The sequence below is a fragment of the Opisthocomus hoazin genome, chromosome 14 (genome assembly GCF_030867145.1).
Source record: "Opisthocomus hoazin isolate bOpiHoa1 chromosome 14, bOpiHoa1.hap1, whole genome shotgun sequence".
Classification (NCBI taxonomy): domain Eukaryota; kingdom Metazoa; phylum Chordata; class Aves; order Opisthocomiformes; family Opisthocomidae; genus Opisthocomus; species Opisthocomus hoazin.
Window position 1 is genome coordinate 21127979 of NC_134427.1, and position 18103 is coordinate 21146081.

At 53.2% G+C, this 18103-nt stretch overlaps 1 protein-coding gene across 1 annotated transcript; it reads right to left on the bottom strand.

Moving 5' to 3' along the window:
• Positions 1–3563: 3563 nt before the first annotated feature.
• On the bottom strand, positions 3564–15774 carry FGF16 (fibroblast growth factor 16). Its single transcript, XM_075435534.1, has 3 exons — positions 15490–15774; positions 9155–9258; positions 3564–4590 (listed from the first exon to the last, which is right to left on the bottom strand). Exons 1-3 carry the CDS (start codon positions 15764–15766, stop codon positions 4345–4347), a joined length of 627 nt encoding a protein of 208 aa, XP_075291649.1. The 5' UTR covers positions 15767–15774; the 3' UTR covers positions 3564–4344.
• Positions 15775–18103: the final 2329 nt, after the last annotated feature.

Sequence of the window (18103 nt, forward strand, 5' to 3'; positions counted from 1 at the left end):
GTGACCCAAGGGCAGGACCCAGCGTTTGGCCTTGTTGAACCTCATACAGTTGGCCTCGGCCCATCGACCCAGTCTGTCCAGGTCCCTCTGCGGCTCCTTCCTACCCTCAAGCAGATCGACACTCCTGCCCAACTTGGTGTCATCTGCAAACTTACTGAGGGAGCACTCAATCCCCTCATCCAGATCATTGATAAAGATGTTAAACAAGACTGGACGCAGAACTGAGCCTTGGGCAACACTGTGACTGGCTGCCAACTGGATTTAACTAAAGTCCGGGTAGACAACATCCACAGCCTCTCCCTCATCCACTGGGTGGGTCACCTGGTCACAGAAGCAGACCAGGCTGGTCAAGCAGGACCTGCCTTTCATGAACCTGTGCTGGCTGGGCCCGACCCCTGGTTGTGCCCTGGAGCCGCCGTCCCACCCAGGAGAGCTCCCCACAGGCAGCGGGGTCTCCGTGGCGATGTCCCTGAGGCCATGTGTGCGATGGCACTTGCAGGTCTGTCCCCTCGGCCCCCTCCGAGACCATCCTCATGCCTCGGGTCAGGCACCAGAGCTGGGGAGACGGGCGCTCTCGCTGGGTTTGTGCTGTGCTGTGCCTGGCGCCGTGCTGGCCTCACGCAGAGGGTTTCCCCGGGCTCCAGCACCCCTCCGTAGCCAGACTCCAGAAATCGCCCATCTCTTTGCCGCCAACCTCCTCCCTCCCGCTTTGCGCAGCTGTTCCCGGGATAATGTTTCCCGTACATGCCCACCCCTCTCGGGTGGAAGGAGAAGGGTTGAAAGCGATGCCTTTTGTCCTGTTTACCGTGGTGTTTCCAGTCCCACGGCTTTGTGTCTGTGTTAAGAGGTGGTGCAGGGCGCAGCGGGGTCTCTGTGGGGCCACGGCTGTCCCCTGCGCCAGCCACCTCGGGTCCCTCCGGGAGAAGTTTTTCAGCTGGACGTCATAACTTTGGAAGAAATGGGAATGATACAAGCTAAGATCCCAAACATACGCTGACGTTTCCTTTTTCTTGTTTAGGAAAGAGTGTCTCGGGTTGAAGCATTGCAAACGTGTTTTTCTCTAACATTTTCCTAGCAGGAGCTGGGCAGACACAGCTCGGCCGAGGCCCCGGACGCTGCCCGGCTGCAGGTCCACCCGCCAGCCCTGTGAGAGCCTCCGAGCTGAAGGAGCAGTCAGCGTCCCTGGTTGGCTTTCGGCTCCCGTAACAGCCGGACGAGGTGACAGCCCGCTCTGCCGCCAGCCAGGACAGAGAGCTGAGCACACCCAGCGCGTCGCCGGCGGCTCCCCGTGCCACCCAAAACACAGCCCGCGCTTGCGGTTGTTAATTCTGCTGCCGTTAAGCACCCAGGTCAGTCTCTTACTCGTGTCTTTAAGTGTTTTGTTGAACCAGGCCCAAACCCAGTGAATTCCTGCTGAAAGCAACCCTCCGGGTGGGATTTAGCAATGCTGAATTCCCCCTTTAGCGAATGCCCCACCTGGCAGACGACACCAACCTGTACAAAGGGGTTTCTGGTAAATTCTTTGTGGATTTTGTCATTTGCAGGTATTGGTTTTTGCACCCAGATCCTGGAAAGCTGTTTTACGCCATCCCTTCGCAGCGGGAGGCTCTGTGGGGGCAGCCCTTTGATTCAGGCATCGGACGCATGGCTCCAGCGCGGGCCACATCAGCTCCCTTTCGAGCTGGTGCAAAATGTACCCGGCGCGGCTGAGATCAGGTTTTGACCTTCATTTTGAAGCAGATGAGCAGGATCTTTACGGCTAGATTTATCTTCAAGCGCCGTGGAAAGCCCTGGCTAGAGGGAGGCAGGACCATCCCAAGAGACGGAGCGAAGCTCAAGGTCTGAGGGGTTTCCCTTCGAGTGGAGGAAGGTCAGAAGCGCACTTTCGGACACTTCGTGAGCGATCGCGCTCCCGACATGGCGGTTGAGGATGAGATGTTTCAGCAGTGTCTCAAAAGAAGAAGGTAAATATACACTTTTTATTTCAAACACAGGATTGACTTCGTGGCAGGATCGCTCAAGGTAAAGCCCCTGCAATCTCCTCGTTGCAATCCGTCGCCCATCGTCTGGTGGCTGCTGGACCAGCTGCACCCGGCGTGGGAGCGGTTGGGACAGCGAAGGGACGCGGCAGGCACACGGAAGGTGGCAGAGAGGCCGGGAGCAGGGCTGGGCACCAGGGCTGCCGCTCCGTTAGCAGTGCAGCTCATAGAGAAGCTGGTGTGGATTGTCCCTAGGCCGGTGAAATCATCCTGGGAATTCATGGACCGAAGCTGAAGGAGCTGAGATTTTACCTCGACTGCTTTGCAAGGAGAAGGCTGCGAAACAATCCCGTGAAAAATGCAGTTGTGATAAGGAAAACCCCAGCTCAAAGCCACTACATCTGTATTTTGCACACGCTGGAGAACCACGTTTCATACTGAGTTCTCATCTGTGCTGCAAAGTGCCGGTACAACACCGCGCCCCTGCTCCCACCGTGTGCTAAAACCCCTCCGTGCTGATCGCAGGGGACACAAAACAAACCGGGATCACTCCTGGCAGCTTCCCCCGCGGTTTTGCAACGTGCTGAGCGGGCACAAGCGTCACCCAAGGCCTGTGCTGCCTGCTGCGGGGTGAAGCCTCCGCTGCGCGTGTCCCCGGCCTGGCCAGCCTGGCTTGAGAAGGGCCGCGGCTCTCCGGCACAGCCCCGGCAGCGGGTGGGAACACGGGGCTGGCTCGGGACTGCCGAAGCGCTGGCGGGCTTGGCTGAGAGGCAGGAGCTGCCCCGGGGCAGAGGAGAGGTGGCGGGACTGTGTGACCAGGCAGCTTCTGCAGGGCCAAAGGCCACGAGGCCACGAACATCCAAGCACTGCCTGCAGGGATGGTCTTCATCCACAGTAATTGCTTAAAAATGTTTTTTTTTTTTTTATTAAATCGATTTTGTTGCTTTCTGCTTTTTCTTCCCTGATTTGCCGTGATGCTTCAGGTAAGTCTCATGTGAGATGTGGTAGTTTGATTGCAGGAATGATGGCTCCAGCCACTCAGCGGATGCTCCAAACGCTTCTGCGCTTGATTTTCTCCAGGATAATTAATCCACAGCGGCCACGTGCCGTGCTGGAGCCTCTTGGCCACCGCTGCCGCACACCGAGAGCTGTGCCAGCACGTCCCAGGCTCGAGGTGCAGGGGAGCCCGAGGACGCCGACCGTGCCCGCCAGGTTCCTCCCAACGCGCATTCCAGGCGCCCATCCCCATCCCATCCGACGGCGGCGAACGCTGCGCTGCGCCTGGTGCTCGGCGTCACCCCCGGACCTGTCTGGCCCGTTTCGGGGTGAAGGAAAGGGCTGGATTTGCAGTTCTTGGAAACCACAGCTCATCAGAGACCCAGCCGGCCATTTCAGCGGGGTCACACTCCCAAGGTCCGTCCAGGTATCGTCTGATGTCATCCTTCTTTCTACAAGAGTTTGGGATTTAGGTGATTTATCTTCACCATACAAAGCCTTTTTAGAGATGGTCTTAATATTCGTATTGATGGGGAAATACTGGGTTAATTGTTGAAGAGCACCAAAAAAAAGGGCTAGCAAGAAATCTACAATATAAAGACAATTTTATTGCCAATAAGCTCTTAAAACTCATTTTTCTTTTTTTCCTGTTTCAGTAGGACCTTATTCTTCCTGATGAAAATTCGGTCATAGCATCTCTCATTAAAAATAAAATTATTTTGAAATAAATAAATATATAAAATAAATATCATATACATTTTATAAATAGTTTTGTCCTTATGCACAGTATCCATGCTTACATCTGAATAATGTTCCTCGCCCCATTCCCATGCCAATGGCAGGAAAAACCCCACGCATCAGGACCAGTCCACGTAGCATCATCCACGTAGCAAACTCCCAGGCTGCGTGAGCCGGGTACCATTCGAAAGGCTTTTTCTTAGCAGGTAACCATCCCGAGCTCAGCAGCAGCATCCAAAGCAGTTCTGTGGTCTTTTGTTTTCTTTCCTTCTCTTCATTTTTAGGTTTTGGTTTTTCCCACCCCGGTGATCAGGTTTGCTCGCCTGCTTGTTCCTGTAAGCAGCCGTAACATTGAATATTCGGCCTCTCTTCGCAGCAACCGGGTAGAGAAAGTGAATGAAAACGGAAGATTCTACGCAGGGTTCCCTCCCTTCCCCTACCCCCAGCCCATAAATAACCCAGGTTCGCTCTACGCTCGAAACAAGGAGGAACAGCAGTGTCTGAATTCGATGTAAGTGCTTTCCTACGCCATCTACGCTTACAGGGATGATGGAATGACTACTGATAGAGTGCTCTGGGAAAAAGCGTGGGAGCCCGAGTATGTACACTGACGGGGCAGCTGCAGGAACCATCACCTGTAGTGGAAGAGGTCTCTGTACATCGCCGGTATTTTGGCAGGGTCCACAGGCCTGGGTAAAAAATGAGTGAATTTCTGATGTCTCTTAGTCCTGTACCCCTCTCGGGGGGAGCCGTCCTTGTTCAGGGCCACGTAGTAATGCCTCTCCGAGTCGGGGTGCTTGTAGAGGGTCGAGGCGTACGTGTTGTACCAGTTCTCCTCAAACTGCTCTCGGAAAACGCACTCTCGTGTCAGCTTCTTCTGCGTTGGGGCAGAGGCAGGAGGGGAAGAAAGAGACATTTGTGTCAAAAATTAAAAAGAACCCCAAACTTATCCTCCTTCCTTCACTTCACTTTCCTGTAATTCTCCCAGCCACCTTCTCCTGGCTCCCCTGAGGATGGGGACTGTGCTGCCAGGGACGTGAGCGCTGGAAACAGGCACAAGCCCTACAAACCAGGTCCCAGAGACCTCTGAAGCTGGAGGAGGCAGGAGACAAGAGGAGGAGAAGGTGAGTGTGTATTCTGCAAAGGTGCCCTATAAAAAAACAAACAACAGCCATAGCAAAACTCCAAGCCTGACAGCCAGGTCTCTGCGACCGGGAGAAGCAGCGGGCAGCGCGTCCGGTGGGTTTAACCAGGAGCAAGCACCGCTTTGGAAGTTCGAGGCACGCAACAGTAGACACCGCGATGGAATGAAAGCATTCCTCGGGCCTTTCATCTTCTGAAGTGCCAGATGGCTGCAGTGCGAGGCCACAACAGACCCGGGGAGGTCTGGATGGGGAGCAGCGCTCCGGGAATGTCTAACCCCAGGGGGAGATTTACGACGGCGATGGGTGAGCGTATGCCAGCCTACGGCCAGTGCGGGGATGACACCAGGGTCACTGCAGCCACAACCAGCCCTTCCCTCCAACCTTTAAGCCGAGGGCTGTCGGCAGCAGCTGTTTGATGATGGCTTTTTGGTCCCTGCCCCTGGCTCACAGAATCACAGAATGGTCGGGGTTGGCAGGGCCCTCTGGGGGTCACCCAGTCCAACCCCCTGCCGAGGCAGGGTCACCCAGAGCAGGCTGCACAGCACCGCGTCCAGGCGGGTCTGGAATATCTCCAGAGAAGGAGACTCCACAACCTCCCTGGGCAGCCTGGGCCAAGGCTCCGTCACCCTCAGAGGGAAGAAGTTCTTCCTCGGGTTCAGCTGGAACTTCCTCTGCTTCTGTTTGTGCCCGTTGCCCCTTGTCCTGTCGCTGGGCACCACTGGAAAGAGTCTGGCCCCGTCCTCCTGACACCCACCCTGCAGATATTTGTAGGCATTTCTAAGGTCCCCTTTCAGCCTTCTCTTCTTCAGGCTGAACAAGCCCAGCTCACTCCGCCTCTCCTCGTAGGACAGATGCTCCAGTCCCCTCATCATCCTCCTTCCCTCTCCCTCCCTCCCATCTCCATGCCCAGCCGCAGCGGGGAGCGGGGCTGTCCCCTGCCCCGCGAGGACATGGTGGCTTTGCCAGTGCCACCGTGCCGTGTGGCAGAGGGACCCACCGTGCCGTCCCACCCCACCCCGTCCCACGGGGGCTTGGCGGGGGGATGTGGGAGCCCTCCCAGACGAAAGGCAGTCTGCAGCTGGAGGATGCTGGTACGTTACAAACACTGTGCCTACGCTGCAAACTGTTCGGGAAGGGAATGTCTCTCATCTGCGGCACGCAGAGTGCTAAGGAGGTGTTCTTGCCTGCAGTAGATGTTTTGTAACACAATCCAGGAGCTCATCTGCACTCAGAACCTGTTTTGAATGTTTTGCTGCTAATTAAATAAACTGCAAGGTGAGTGGTGAGCCCTCTAACTCCCTGCACCACAGCCCTTGCCGTCTGAGACCTGGGCAACTGGGGGTTTGTTTCTCTTTCCAGGTCTGCCAATGAATACAGATATTTTTGCTTTCTTCCCCTAGGATGCCGTCTACTTGGAATACTTCAGGAACTGCTGACCAGCTGCTGCTTTGCCCCAGTTTACCCGCTCCTCACTGGGCTCTTTGGAGGTACAACGTCTGTGTAAAATGTCTGGGGAGTCTGGGGTGACTCTGCAGGGCGCAACTGATTTCTTTCCAAGCCCCAGGATGTCCCCACCAAGCCCAAGACCGTACAGGCAGCGTGCAAGGAGCTGCCTGTGACTTTTGCTGCTCAAAGTATTAGTTGTGTTTCCAAAATTGGTGGAATGCTTAACAGAAACGTTGGCACAAGGTTAACAGGGACAGGGAGAAACGCTGTCTGTCCTGAGGGGACTCCATGTGTTGCTGCAGGGATGGCTGGCTCTGGCTATACCAACACACAGATCAAGCAGAATTGGCACAGAGACAATTAATGAACTTGCTGAAAACTTAAAAATACCGCTGTACTGTAAGGTCCTAAAATACCATCGTAATGCTAATGCTGCTGCTAGGCACTGTTTTATGGACCTTTAATTAAGAATGTTGTAGTGGCTTTTGATTTCAAAAAGCCATCACCGTGCAACCCACGTATCCCAGATTTTAAAACACCAGGGTTATTTGGGGACCTGGCTTGTGACGTCTGCGCAGCTTGGATCAGTGGTTTGACTGCGTCCCTGCAGCGTGTCGTCTGGGTACAAGATGCAGCCACAGAGAGAAAATGCTCAGGATTATGTCTTCAGGTCGATTCTGTTTCCAGATGAAGCGTTGTAAAATGTTACCCTATTTTTGTTTCTGTGTCATAACATGAACACAGGCCCTAGAATTTCATTAACCCATCACGAAACTGTTGATTCATAATCAGAGCTGCAGGGTTTGAAAGCGCAGAAGGGGATACGTGGGCTTGTGTTCTCCTTTTCAGCAGGCACAAGGGCGAGCTGTGACTCCAGGAGCTGCTGAGCAGCCTCGGGGTTTGACGGAGAGGTGCTGCTGCACGGGTGCAGGCTCCAGCCCTGCTTTCAGAAGTGTGCTTTAAGATTTTTGTGTGTTTTATGGAATCCTGGTGATTATACTTGTTACCTGTTTTGCAGGTTCGTAATTTAACCGCTGTCTCTGCATTTAACTTTTGTTTAGGGTAGATGTTATTACAGCAATGAAATGGCAAAAGAGCAGTTACTGGTGCATGCTAGGATGTGATTATCTCATATAAACATCAGTAACTGCATCTTAAATGCCGAGAGGGGCTGTGGCAGTCTCAGATGGGAATGGGAGGAGGAAAGATGGTGGAAGCTCCTGATTTACTGTTACTGCTTGCTAAGCTAAGGTTTTCTGAAGGCTTCTCTACGTGCACAGTACACGGGTCTAAATTTCTGCACTATAAGATTGACTTGATTTGGTCAGAGGAAGTATGTGCCTTCCGCTTTGGTTTGAAACTGGTTTATTTTATATCATTCTCAATTTATTGTGACCCATCCTTAAAAATCAGTGTCCTCACATAAGGGAGGATAGGTCATCTAGGAAGAGGCATTTAAAAAAAATCACACACAGGTGATGGGCTGAATGAAAGGCAATGGGGCATCTGAAGAAAAAGCACCAATGAAGTGCGGTGGCTACAGAAAAGGAAACTTCAAAATGGCTATCTAGAATGCGATTAACTTTTCAAAACAGAAGTGATTGTTCTAGATAACTAGAAATAGCTATTTTATATTGAACTGAGTTAAATAATTTGGAATTCAGTTAAATTCACCTGTAGGAAGTACCTCTGCCCAGCTGTTAAGACCTGACATTTTGACTGCAAGTCTTGACGCTTAATTTAACAAAAAGAAGCAGACGAGAGCTCGGCTGTTTTCAAGCTGGGGGAGACTTTACCCTTGATGCCAAAGCTCTTCACAGCACCCCTTTCCTGCAGTCCTGGCCAAGCTTTGCAAAAGTGTTCGTTCCGTGTGCTGGTGTTTCACCCAAAGAAACCCCGATGTACGCTCTCCTTTTGGGGCTGGCTCATCGGAGCACCTGCCTGTGTTCACAGTGGTCTACAGGGTGGTGCAGGTTCCGTAACGTCGGGCAGAGGTGGACCTGAGGTGGTCCCGGCTGTGGCAGCGCAACCGGCGAGCCAGGGCTCTGAGGGCATGGCCCAAATCAAGGGAGCAAATGACAAACTCTCAAGCTGTCACTAGAAACCCAAGCCTGGACTAGAGACGAGGCATCTTTGCTTTCTCTGTCCTACAGCAGCACAGGATGAGGCAGAATCTGCTACGGGTGATGTTAGGAAGCGTTTATAGGTATTCGGGAGTTTGTGTGGAGTGAAAAACTAACAAGGGCTTTACACTTGGTTTTTGGCAAAACACGGAAAATTTTAGTCTGAAAAGGGCTCTTCTAGAAAATTATGAGCAACCCCTTAAACTGCTAAAAGGATTTGTAGAGAATGTTATGATAAAATAACACTCAGACCACAGCTTCAGCTTCCCTTAGTTAAAGAGCCATAATACAAATGTAAAATAGATAGGTCCAGATCCTGATCACATGGAGAATAAAACTGGTGTGTTCCTCAGGCAGTGAAAACACAAAAGCAGCCCCTGGTTTTACACTAAATTTCCCTTCTGCCTTTAGCTGACTGTTGCCACACTGTTTCTGAAAGGGAAAAGCTCGATGAGCTGCCCCTGCTCCCCAGGTACTGCCCAAAGGAGCGCCCGGGGACTGGGCACCACCACGGGCTCTCGCCGCACGAGCGTATCCTCCCTCCACAGCCCTATTCCATATATACCATTTATGTTATAACAACAGTGGCATCGCGGGTAGGACGGAGGTGTGTGGCAGCCCTTCGGAGGCCTGCGACAGACACAGCTTGTGACGCTGATGAGTCCCGCAGCCTGTATTGCTGTGTGTGTTATACAGTGTTGCAATCAGCACGAAACCTTGGACTTACCGACCCATACAGCTCGCCTCTCTCATTCATGCCGAGGTAGAGTCCCGAGTCCACCCCACGGATGCTCACCAGCCCCACTGCCAGGCTAATAAACTCCAAAATCCCTAAAACAGAAGAAAAGTCCAAATCATAGGGAGAATAAAACCAACACCAGGCTCTGATGACAAACGCGAACTGGCCTTTCCCAGCCCTTGCAGAGCTTCCTACAGAGCCCGTTTTCCTTATTTCTAATGACACAGTTCTTCAATCTATAGTTCCGTACACATGCAGTATTCTGATTTCCACTCTAGGCTTCTCCCCAGGACTGCGCATTTGGCTTTCCCAAGAGGAATTACCTTTGCTAATGAGAAAAGGTTTGCTAGGTTTTGTTGGTTTTGGCTTTGGGGTAATTATCACCAAGAGGATGGATGTAGAAACTCGTGTCTGGCCCACTAGACATTTCAGAGGGCTGTTACCACGCTGGGTTTTGTTTCCTCACCAAAGGAGAGTCATTTCTGCCACCGCTGGGGCTTTTGGTTTGAGATGACAGTTCCACGTGTTTTAAAGTGATAAGTTCAATAAAAACAAGTAAAAAGCACTACAAGAGATATCCGTGAGGGCCATCTTCATCCTGGCGCTCCATTGGGGTACTTGCCACCCCCAAATGTATAGACAAGCTGCAGGGATAACATCCAACTTCAACGCAGGCAGAAACACATCTTCCTCTGCAGCCTTCGGAGCCAGGGAGCTGCAGGTCCTTTCTCCATCACCCCCTGCCACCGTTACTGCCAGAACCCCCTCCTGCTCCTATGTCCTGCTGCCTACCCCAGCCTCGTGCCAGCCCCTTCCTGGCCCAGCAGCCTCTGTCCAAGCCATCCCTGGCTCAACTGGTTTGAACAAAGTTTGCTCAACTGGTTTGAACAAAGTCAGCATCACAAGTGGTGGGGACCGCCAAACTTCACAGGAAAACCTCCTGCAGGCGTTAGTGGGACTGTGTTAGGGTCTGGGTATCCCACATGCCCTAGCTAGAGGTCACGGGCAGTCTTTGCCCATGTCCAGTGCTGAGTTAATTAGCTGTGAGGTAGCAGCAGAGGAAGGATGAGCTTTTCCACCATCCTGTCTAATGACTGGACAAGACATCTCCATCGACAGGAGGACAAAGTTGCTCTAACCTTTAGCATGGCTCCAGGTCTCTTAATATAGCTCCCAAAAGGTCCAGTCCTGAGCAATTGCCGCTCTGATCGGGTTACCTCCCAGAGCTCCTCTTAGAAGCATGGAGTCTAAAATCACCACGTGACGAGCGGCCACCTGAGCCGGCTGACTTTGGTGGCAGTCGCAGCTCCCGGTCACCCCTCCGCTCGGGGCATGCATCTTCTGCTCGGCCAGGCGTGGATGCAGTAGCTCTTCAGATCATAACCGCATCACTGCCTAAATATAGGACAGACCAGACGGCGATGGACGCCTCTGTCCCACTTCGCTCAACTCATCAGTCGGATGCTGGCAGCTAAGCTGGGTGCAAGAATTCTTCTTCCCACCTTCTATCAGACTTGTCCTCCTTTCACCCTGCCTACTCTGGGGCTTGTGCGTCAAATCCAGCCCTGCCCGCAGCCAGCGGGTACTGAGGGGGTGAGGGAGATGAGATAATGGGCTTGTGTGCAGCAATTCCTTGAGACAAAAAGGGAAGCAAATGACAGAAAAACACTTTTATGGACCAGCGCAGACGTCTTTCCAGCTATGTGCCCCAACCTGGGAGCACACATTGCCCTCAGAAACGCCAGGAGCAGGCAGGGAAGGCAGCTCGCCTGAGCCAGGCAGGCAAAGCAGGACCCTGGCTCCGCTCTGCTCACTCCCCAGTAGTTACTGCGGTTTCTTATCTGAAAAGAAGCACAAACAGGGAGGGAAGAGGCTCAGGATGAGGGCTAGTCTTCAGCCTCTGCTACCCACCGGTTCTGACACGGGACTGGAGTTACTGAACTGCTGCGTGCTTCTGTTTTCCCCGTCTGCAGGACAGAAATTACGACAGCCAAAGGAGGGAGTGAAGGAAGACTGACAACGACTAGAGAGAGTGTGAAAAGTAATATGGGAGGGAAGGAGTACAGGGATACCCAGAAACGGGGGAGTCTTTCCCAGGCTGGAGACAAGTGGATGTTCAAGTGAAAAATATCTGGTAACTGGAGAGCGGTAGATCGACCTTGCTATAGGCACAGAGTCCCCAGCACCAGCATATTTTATTTGTCTTCTGTCACCCCTGGGAAGCAGGAAAACGCTGCTGGTCCCGTTTAGAAACCGAGGGATGTCTGAGGCAGGGAAACGGAGGGCTTTCCTTGAGTACACCCACAAGCATGCTTAGTGCGTGACACGTGAACCTGGGTCTCCAAAGACCTGGTAAGGAGCAACCCAGGAGCAGCAGCATTAGCATCTTCCCTCTCTGCGCAGCTGGGTGAGACACCCCTCAGCTGGTGCAGATTGGGTAAATACTTGCTGGTTTTGCAAACGAAATTTCTTAAAGGTGTGCCCGTGACAGTCTCTTCTGACAATGTCCCCTGCAATATTCCCCTTGTCCGATCTTTGAGTGGCACTTAGAGACGTGCACGGAAGACAACTATGTTGAAATAGCATTAAGAACATAACTTAAACCCACAAAAGTCAGGAGACAGAGTGAAGGCTGAAAAAATGTGGGCGGATATCCATCCTGTCCTTAACTCACTCCAATTGCTAGACAAAATTGCAGCTTCGTACATCTGATCTCCAGCAGCACAGGGAGCGGCCACTGGGGCCAGCTCAAGAATTTTCTTTCCAATTCTCGCAGTGTGTTTTTGTGGTAGAACATGGTTTTTTTTTCTTTTTAACTTTGCCTTTTTTCTTTCCCCCAAGACTTGCCTCTTTTTTTCATGCTTTGATTAGTTATTCTGTTTGTTCCTGAGCCTTTCTAGATAATATTTGGAGAGATTTGATTAAGCCTCTGGGTGGATTCATTTACCACCAAACCACTGAATAATCTCCCCAGCTTTGCCGTGGCCAGACCCGCACGCTCTCGCCTTACTATAAACCACCCCTCAAAGAACAATTCAGCTCCTTGCACCTGTCTCTCCTTACAGGACTAAATTCAGGAGCAGGGGGACAGAAACATCAGATGTTGTATTAATGGCTACAAACCTAAAGCTTCGGCTAAAAACCTCAACAACTGTTCAGCAACAGGTGCACCACAGCCTGAATGTCAAAATCTACAGCAAAACTTTCTCTGGAGGTTTCATCAGCTTCTCTAGGAGACCGTGTTACAGATCCACGAGCAGGTTTGTACCCGAGCAGAGCTTCACTTGCTGCCTTCATTAGTCCGCAGTACAAACTCAAGGCCTTTTTCTCTCCTCGCTTGCAGTGAAGCGTAGCACCGTCGGTGTCACTTGTTTAACGCTGCTGTAAAACAGACACGAGGCAGAAAAGGAGCAATTCCTCCTGGCAGGGATTTTCCTAGCAAGTTTATCTCGGTTTTGTTCTCAGGATTCTCACAGGAGCACTAAGGTCAGTCCAAACCCCCTCCGGATTTTGACCGTCCTTTTCTTCTTTGTACAGGAAGGTTCTTAGCAGATGCAGTGAGAACAGATACATTTTTGAAAGCACTCTATTCTTTCTGGGATGACTTAGGCAGAGCTGCCAGTTCAGAGGGCGAATCTGGGCACTTCCCTAGTGTGAGGATGAGCTTTCTTCCAACGAACTTGGAGGGCTTCACCAAATTTTGCATTAAGCCTCCTCTAGGAAAAATAAGCTGCGCCTCATTGTTCTTGCATGAATCTGTATTTTTACAAGTAGAAAAGATTGCGTTTGAGAAGACAGGTGTGATTTAGGAACACTCCAGTCCTCAACAGATGAGAGGGAATAGTTACTGTGGTTGCTCAGGCAGTGCGGGTAGACCATGATGCTGCCTCCCCGTGTCCTACGGCCACGTCCCCTGAACGCTGCGGTACAAAAGAATCCCTCCCTTTAACCCTTGCCATTAGGACCGCGGTACTCTGTTCCGCATCAGCGGGGCTTTGGCTCTTTATTTTCCTCTCTGGAAGACTTGGATGTTTTACACATGTGGTAGCTTTCGGGATGGCTGCGCACGGGTGGGTGCAGGTACTGTCCCGTGACCCGTCTTCCCCTGAACCCCTTCCAGTGCTAAGAGACAGGGATGCAAAGTCCGGTTCCACCCTGCATCCCGTCCGCAGCCGGCCACGTGCCTCTGCTGCGGTGTCGCAGCCATCCGCAGAGCACATTAATCGCTGGCTGACGGTACCAGGGAGCACCTTCCAGCCACGCGGGCTGGACCCACCAAACCGCCATCCTGGATTTCGAAGTATTTCCCCAGGTGCCCCGAGGTTTAAGGCAGCTTTAAACTGCTAGCCTGAAAGCCTCGTCTAGCTCTGCATCCCTCACCACAGCTTTGTCGTTCCCCAGAATCGCCCAGGCTGCCTGTTTCTGCAATAAGTTACTGCTTTCTGACTGCTGCATGCAAAATTTAGGAATGCATCGATACATGACATCCTAATATGAACCATACCAGCAACACTGGAATTTAAATATTCATGGCTACTGAATGCAGATGGTGAATACTGCGTGCCAACATGTTATTGCTCTGAGTCTCTGCTGAAGCGAGGTTTAGTCCAACCCTATCTGAACACGAGGATTCCAGTCTAATCCTTTGGGGCTTTGCCTTGCAATTACAACAAATAACTATTTATTTTACACTGCCTCTGGGAAAACCCTGAAGCAGAAAACTATAATATTTTATATCTGAAGTCTGGTCTAGTTTACGTAGCTGGATGCTGACTGCTAAAACGCTTAGGGAATGCCAGTGTTTCGATTTATTGAACACACTGTGTGACTTCAGCTTAAGCGAGCAAAATTCATGAAAAGTTTTAGCCCGCTGAACGCGTTTTCCCAAAGTTTGTTTGGAAATACGCTTATTTTACTCAATCTTTATTAAAAAAAATGGAAACGAGACAAATGCTGCCATTTGAAACTGGCTGTTTGCTTGTACAAAGATAAGTAAAAAGAACTGATGGAAATACTACGTGGCAGATTGAACTAAAACCAAACAGATGCAGTGGCTTTGCTTTCAGTTTCTTTTAACGTGGAAACCCATCACGTACTGCGGCATGAAAGGTTGAAAGACGCGTCTTTCGGGAGGTAATTACAGAATGCTTGCCCCATGAGCCTGTTAGTGCCCGACTCGGACCTGCAGGTTACAACTTTCTGGTTGATTTAGGGCAGGGACATGCTCTGCACACACCTGGTGTTTATGAAAAGCGCAGTACCGAGATACGCTTCTCCAACTGTTCCAAAAACCTGCCTTGCGCTACCAACAACAGCAGCGTTCCTGAAGCGTCAGAAAGGACTGGTGGCAAACAAGTGAAGGCAAAAAAAAAAAGAATTCCTTTCACCGCAGAGTTAAATCACTTGAAAACTATAAAACGTCTCGTGAGCCCTTCTTGCAACCTGTTGACAACATAGCTGAGATCACTGGCATGGGACTTGTTGATAGCTTACACAGACACCTGCACGAGATGCTGAAGTAGCGGGAATTTTTCTTAGCTGCGCTCAAACTTACTGCGCTTCTCCGCCCGTGGCTTGGGATGCATTTTTTGAAGATTACATAGAGTCTCATTAGAGATCCCTGCTCTTGCGTGACACCGATACCGGCGCAGCAGCCTTCCAGCTGCATCCCGGGCGGCAAGGTGAATCTACGGCCCTTGGCCTATGGTTCCAGCATCTTCTTTCCCTCCGAGGTCCCCAAAGTGGGTTTTTCCCCCCTTCGGCTTCCCCTTTCCCTGCCAGCGAGCCCCCCAGACCGAGCTGCTGACACCCATCCAGCCGAGCCGCGCTCCCTGCCCGCTCCGGGGAGACCCCTTTCTAATGAAATTCATGCTAATAAAAGCGATCAGCTCACAAATATCTGTGGAGGCTAAATAAAAAGCGGAAGGAAAAAAAACCAAAACACCCCAAAACCAAAAAAAAAAAAAAAGCTAGGAATGTCCTTTTCCAACGTGCTCTCCCCTTTCTTTTGCTTCCCTCACCGCTAACTTCAGAGGCACAGTCAGAGCTGGTCACCCCACCCCGCTTTTTAAAAAAAAAAAAAGTTATTTTTGGAGGTTTTTTTTCTCCCCCCCCCAGCTAAGGCACGTTTTTGTGCACCTGCAGAAGGGCCGGGAGAATAGGAAATTGGAAATAAAAACCTCCCCGCGTTGCCGAGGAGTGAGCGCATTTGCTTAGCGGGCTAATTATACCCCCTCCCGGGATGATTTTATAGGCGCGGGGGTAATTAGCTCCGTCCGCGGGGCACCTGCTCCCCCCAGCCCCGGCCCCCCCCCAGCCCTCACCGAAGCGGCTGTGGTCCTGCCGGGTGCCGTGCACCGTGCCGTTGGGGAAGATCTCCAGGTGGAAGCCGGTGCGGCAGTAGAGCTGCCTCCGCCTCAGGATCCCCTTCAGGTGAGCGAAGTCGGTGGGGGAGCCCCTCTGCAGCCTCCCCTCGATCTGCCCCAGGCGTTCGTTGAGGAAGCCGGGGGAATCGGCGAGGGGCAGCCCTCCGGCCAGCGCCGGGGGGAAGCCGTGGAGGTCGGGGTCCAGCGCGCCCAGGAAGCCGCCCACCTCCGCCATGGGGGCCGCGGGGCTGAGGGCGCGGCGCGCGCTGCGGCCCCTCAGAGCGCGGGCTGCGGCCGCCGGGCCCCGCGCTGCCGGCCCCGGCCCGGCCCCGTGCCTCCCATCGCGGGATGTGTCCCGCGGTCGGATGCAAACGGCACTTTATATACGTACACACTCCCCTTACATTGACATATTGGATATTTAAATGCAAGCCACACCTCACTGGCATCCCCTTTGGCTATTGCTCCCCCCCCTCTTCTTCTCTGATCCGTTTGGCTTTTTTTTTCCTTCAAAAAAAAAAAAACCACACCAAACCCAACACCCAGCTTCACTCCCTCTTTTATTATGAAAAAAAAAAAAAAGAAATGGCAGGAAAAAGCTACACATCGCAGTGAGGCATAACAGCTCTTGGCAGGTCCCCGCCAAGCCGCCGATGAAATCATGGAGCCCCCCACACGCACCCGGGGATGCGGCTCGGCGCTGCCGGCCCCCGCCGCTCCCCGCACAGCCGGCAGCCTTCGGGTTTCCCCCCCCCGCACCCGGCATGGAGAAGGCGGCGGGGCGGGCCGGGGGTGGCGGGGTCGCAGCCGGGGTCTGTCAGGGCCCCCCCCCCCAAAGGTGGAAAGAATGTGAGGGGAAAAACACGTGAGGAAAGGGCTGGAGACGCGTTTTTCAGATGAAGGTGTAAAAACTGAAAGCGATCTTTCTTGAAAAGCGATCCCGCGGGTTTACAGGCGGCGGGAGGTGAGGGAGGGCGAGCGGCGCTGCCCTGGCTCCCTCCCCACCTTATCCCCACTTTGGAAACAGGTGTTTCCGCGCTCTCTCTCTCTCCCCCGGCCCCGCCGACACCGTATCGGTAACGGCAGCTGCCGGCTGCACCGCAGACAGACGGGGTCGGGCTCGGCCGGACGGGCGGAGCGGGGCTGGGGGGGGCGGCACAACCACCGGCGGGCCCGGGCGGGAGGAGGGAAGGGCCCGCTCCCCGGCCGCCCCCGCCGCTCCCCGCCCTGCCCGCCAGGAGGCGCTGCGGCTCGCCCCGCCGCCGCCAGCCGCGCTGCCCCTGCGGCCGCCGCTTCCCGCCGACGGGGAGCTGAGGAGGCTCCGGCGGGATGGAGAGTGGGGCTGGGGTGCCAGAGCCCTGAGGGGAAGGTGGCGCCCGCTCCTTTTTCCGTGCCACGCCAGAGGCCGGACAGAACCACAGACAAAGCCCCAAAATTGCCCCCAAGTCACCGGCCCGCTCTGTTGCTGGAGACGCCCCGGGCCGCAGCCTCCTCCGGGGGCACCACCTGCCAGAGCTGAAGTATCGGCCGTGCCCCCCTCAGCTGGTCTCCCTGCAGTGGGTATGTCTCTCTCCTCAGCAGGTCTCCCCTCGGCAAGTCTACCCCGTGGGGGATATCCCTTCAGAGTGTCTTTCCACTCAGCGTGTCTCTCCCCTCAGCAGGTCCTCCCCATGGTGGGTATCCCCTCAGCGGGTCCCCCCCACAGTGGGTATCCCTTCGGCAGGTCTATCCCCTCAGCAGGTCTCTCCCCTCAGCGGGTCCCCCTCATGGTGGGTCTCCCCTCAGCAGGTCCTCCCCTTAGTGGGTATCTTCTCAGCACGTGTCTCCCCTCAGCAGGTCTCTCCCCTCAGCGGGTCCCCCTCACGGTGGGTATCCCCTCAGCAGATCTCCCCTCAGCAGGTCCCCCCCTTAGTGGGTATCTTCTCAGCAGGTGTCTCCCCTCAGCAGGTCTCTCCCCTCAGTGGGTCCCCCTCATACTGGGTCTCCCCTCAGTGATTCTCCTGTCATGCACCCCAGAGGGCGGTGGCATGCAGCCTTCTTTCTCCACAGGCCCCGGGCAGTGCTCTATTGGGATGATATGAAGGAAATGGCGGTATTACGACATGGAACACCCACAGGAGTGTCTGCAGTGGGTGAGGCATATGGTTTTTAAACGGGGGGGTGGGGGTGGTTTTTCCTGTCAGAGCTGTGGCTGTAAAAGGGGCGTGTTTGATGCAGAACTTGACACATGAAGCCTAAACCTATGGTTTTTATACAAATATAGTTGGCTCCAGAGGCAGTAAATTCTACAGAAGTGTGTTTGTTGGCTATTTGTTTATTACATATGGTTACATGGAGATACCACTGTCTGAGGAGTTCAAGCATTACACTGCAAAGATTAAGATTTTATTTCTGTAGTATCTATATGAAGACTTGGGTGCGATGAGGAAACTGAGGGAAATTAACTGTGCCTTGGTGTTGCCTGGACAAGGTCCTGTGCAGCCTGCTGTAGGTGACCCTGCTTTGGCAGGAGGGTTGGACTAGATGACCCACAGAGGTCCCTTCCAACCCCTACCATTCTGTGCTTCTGTGA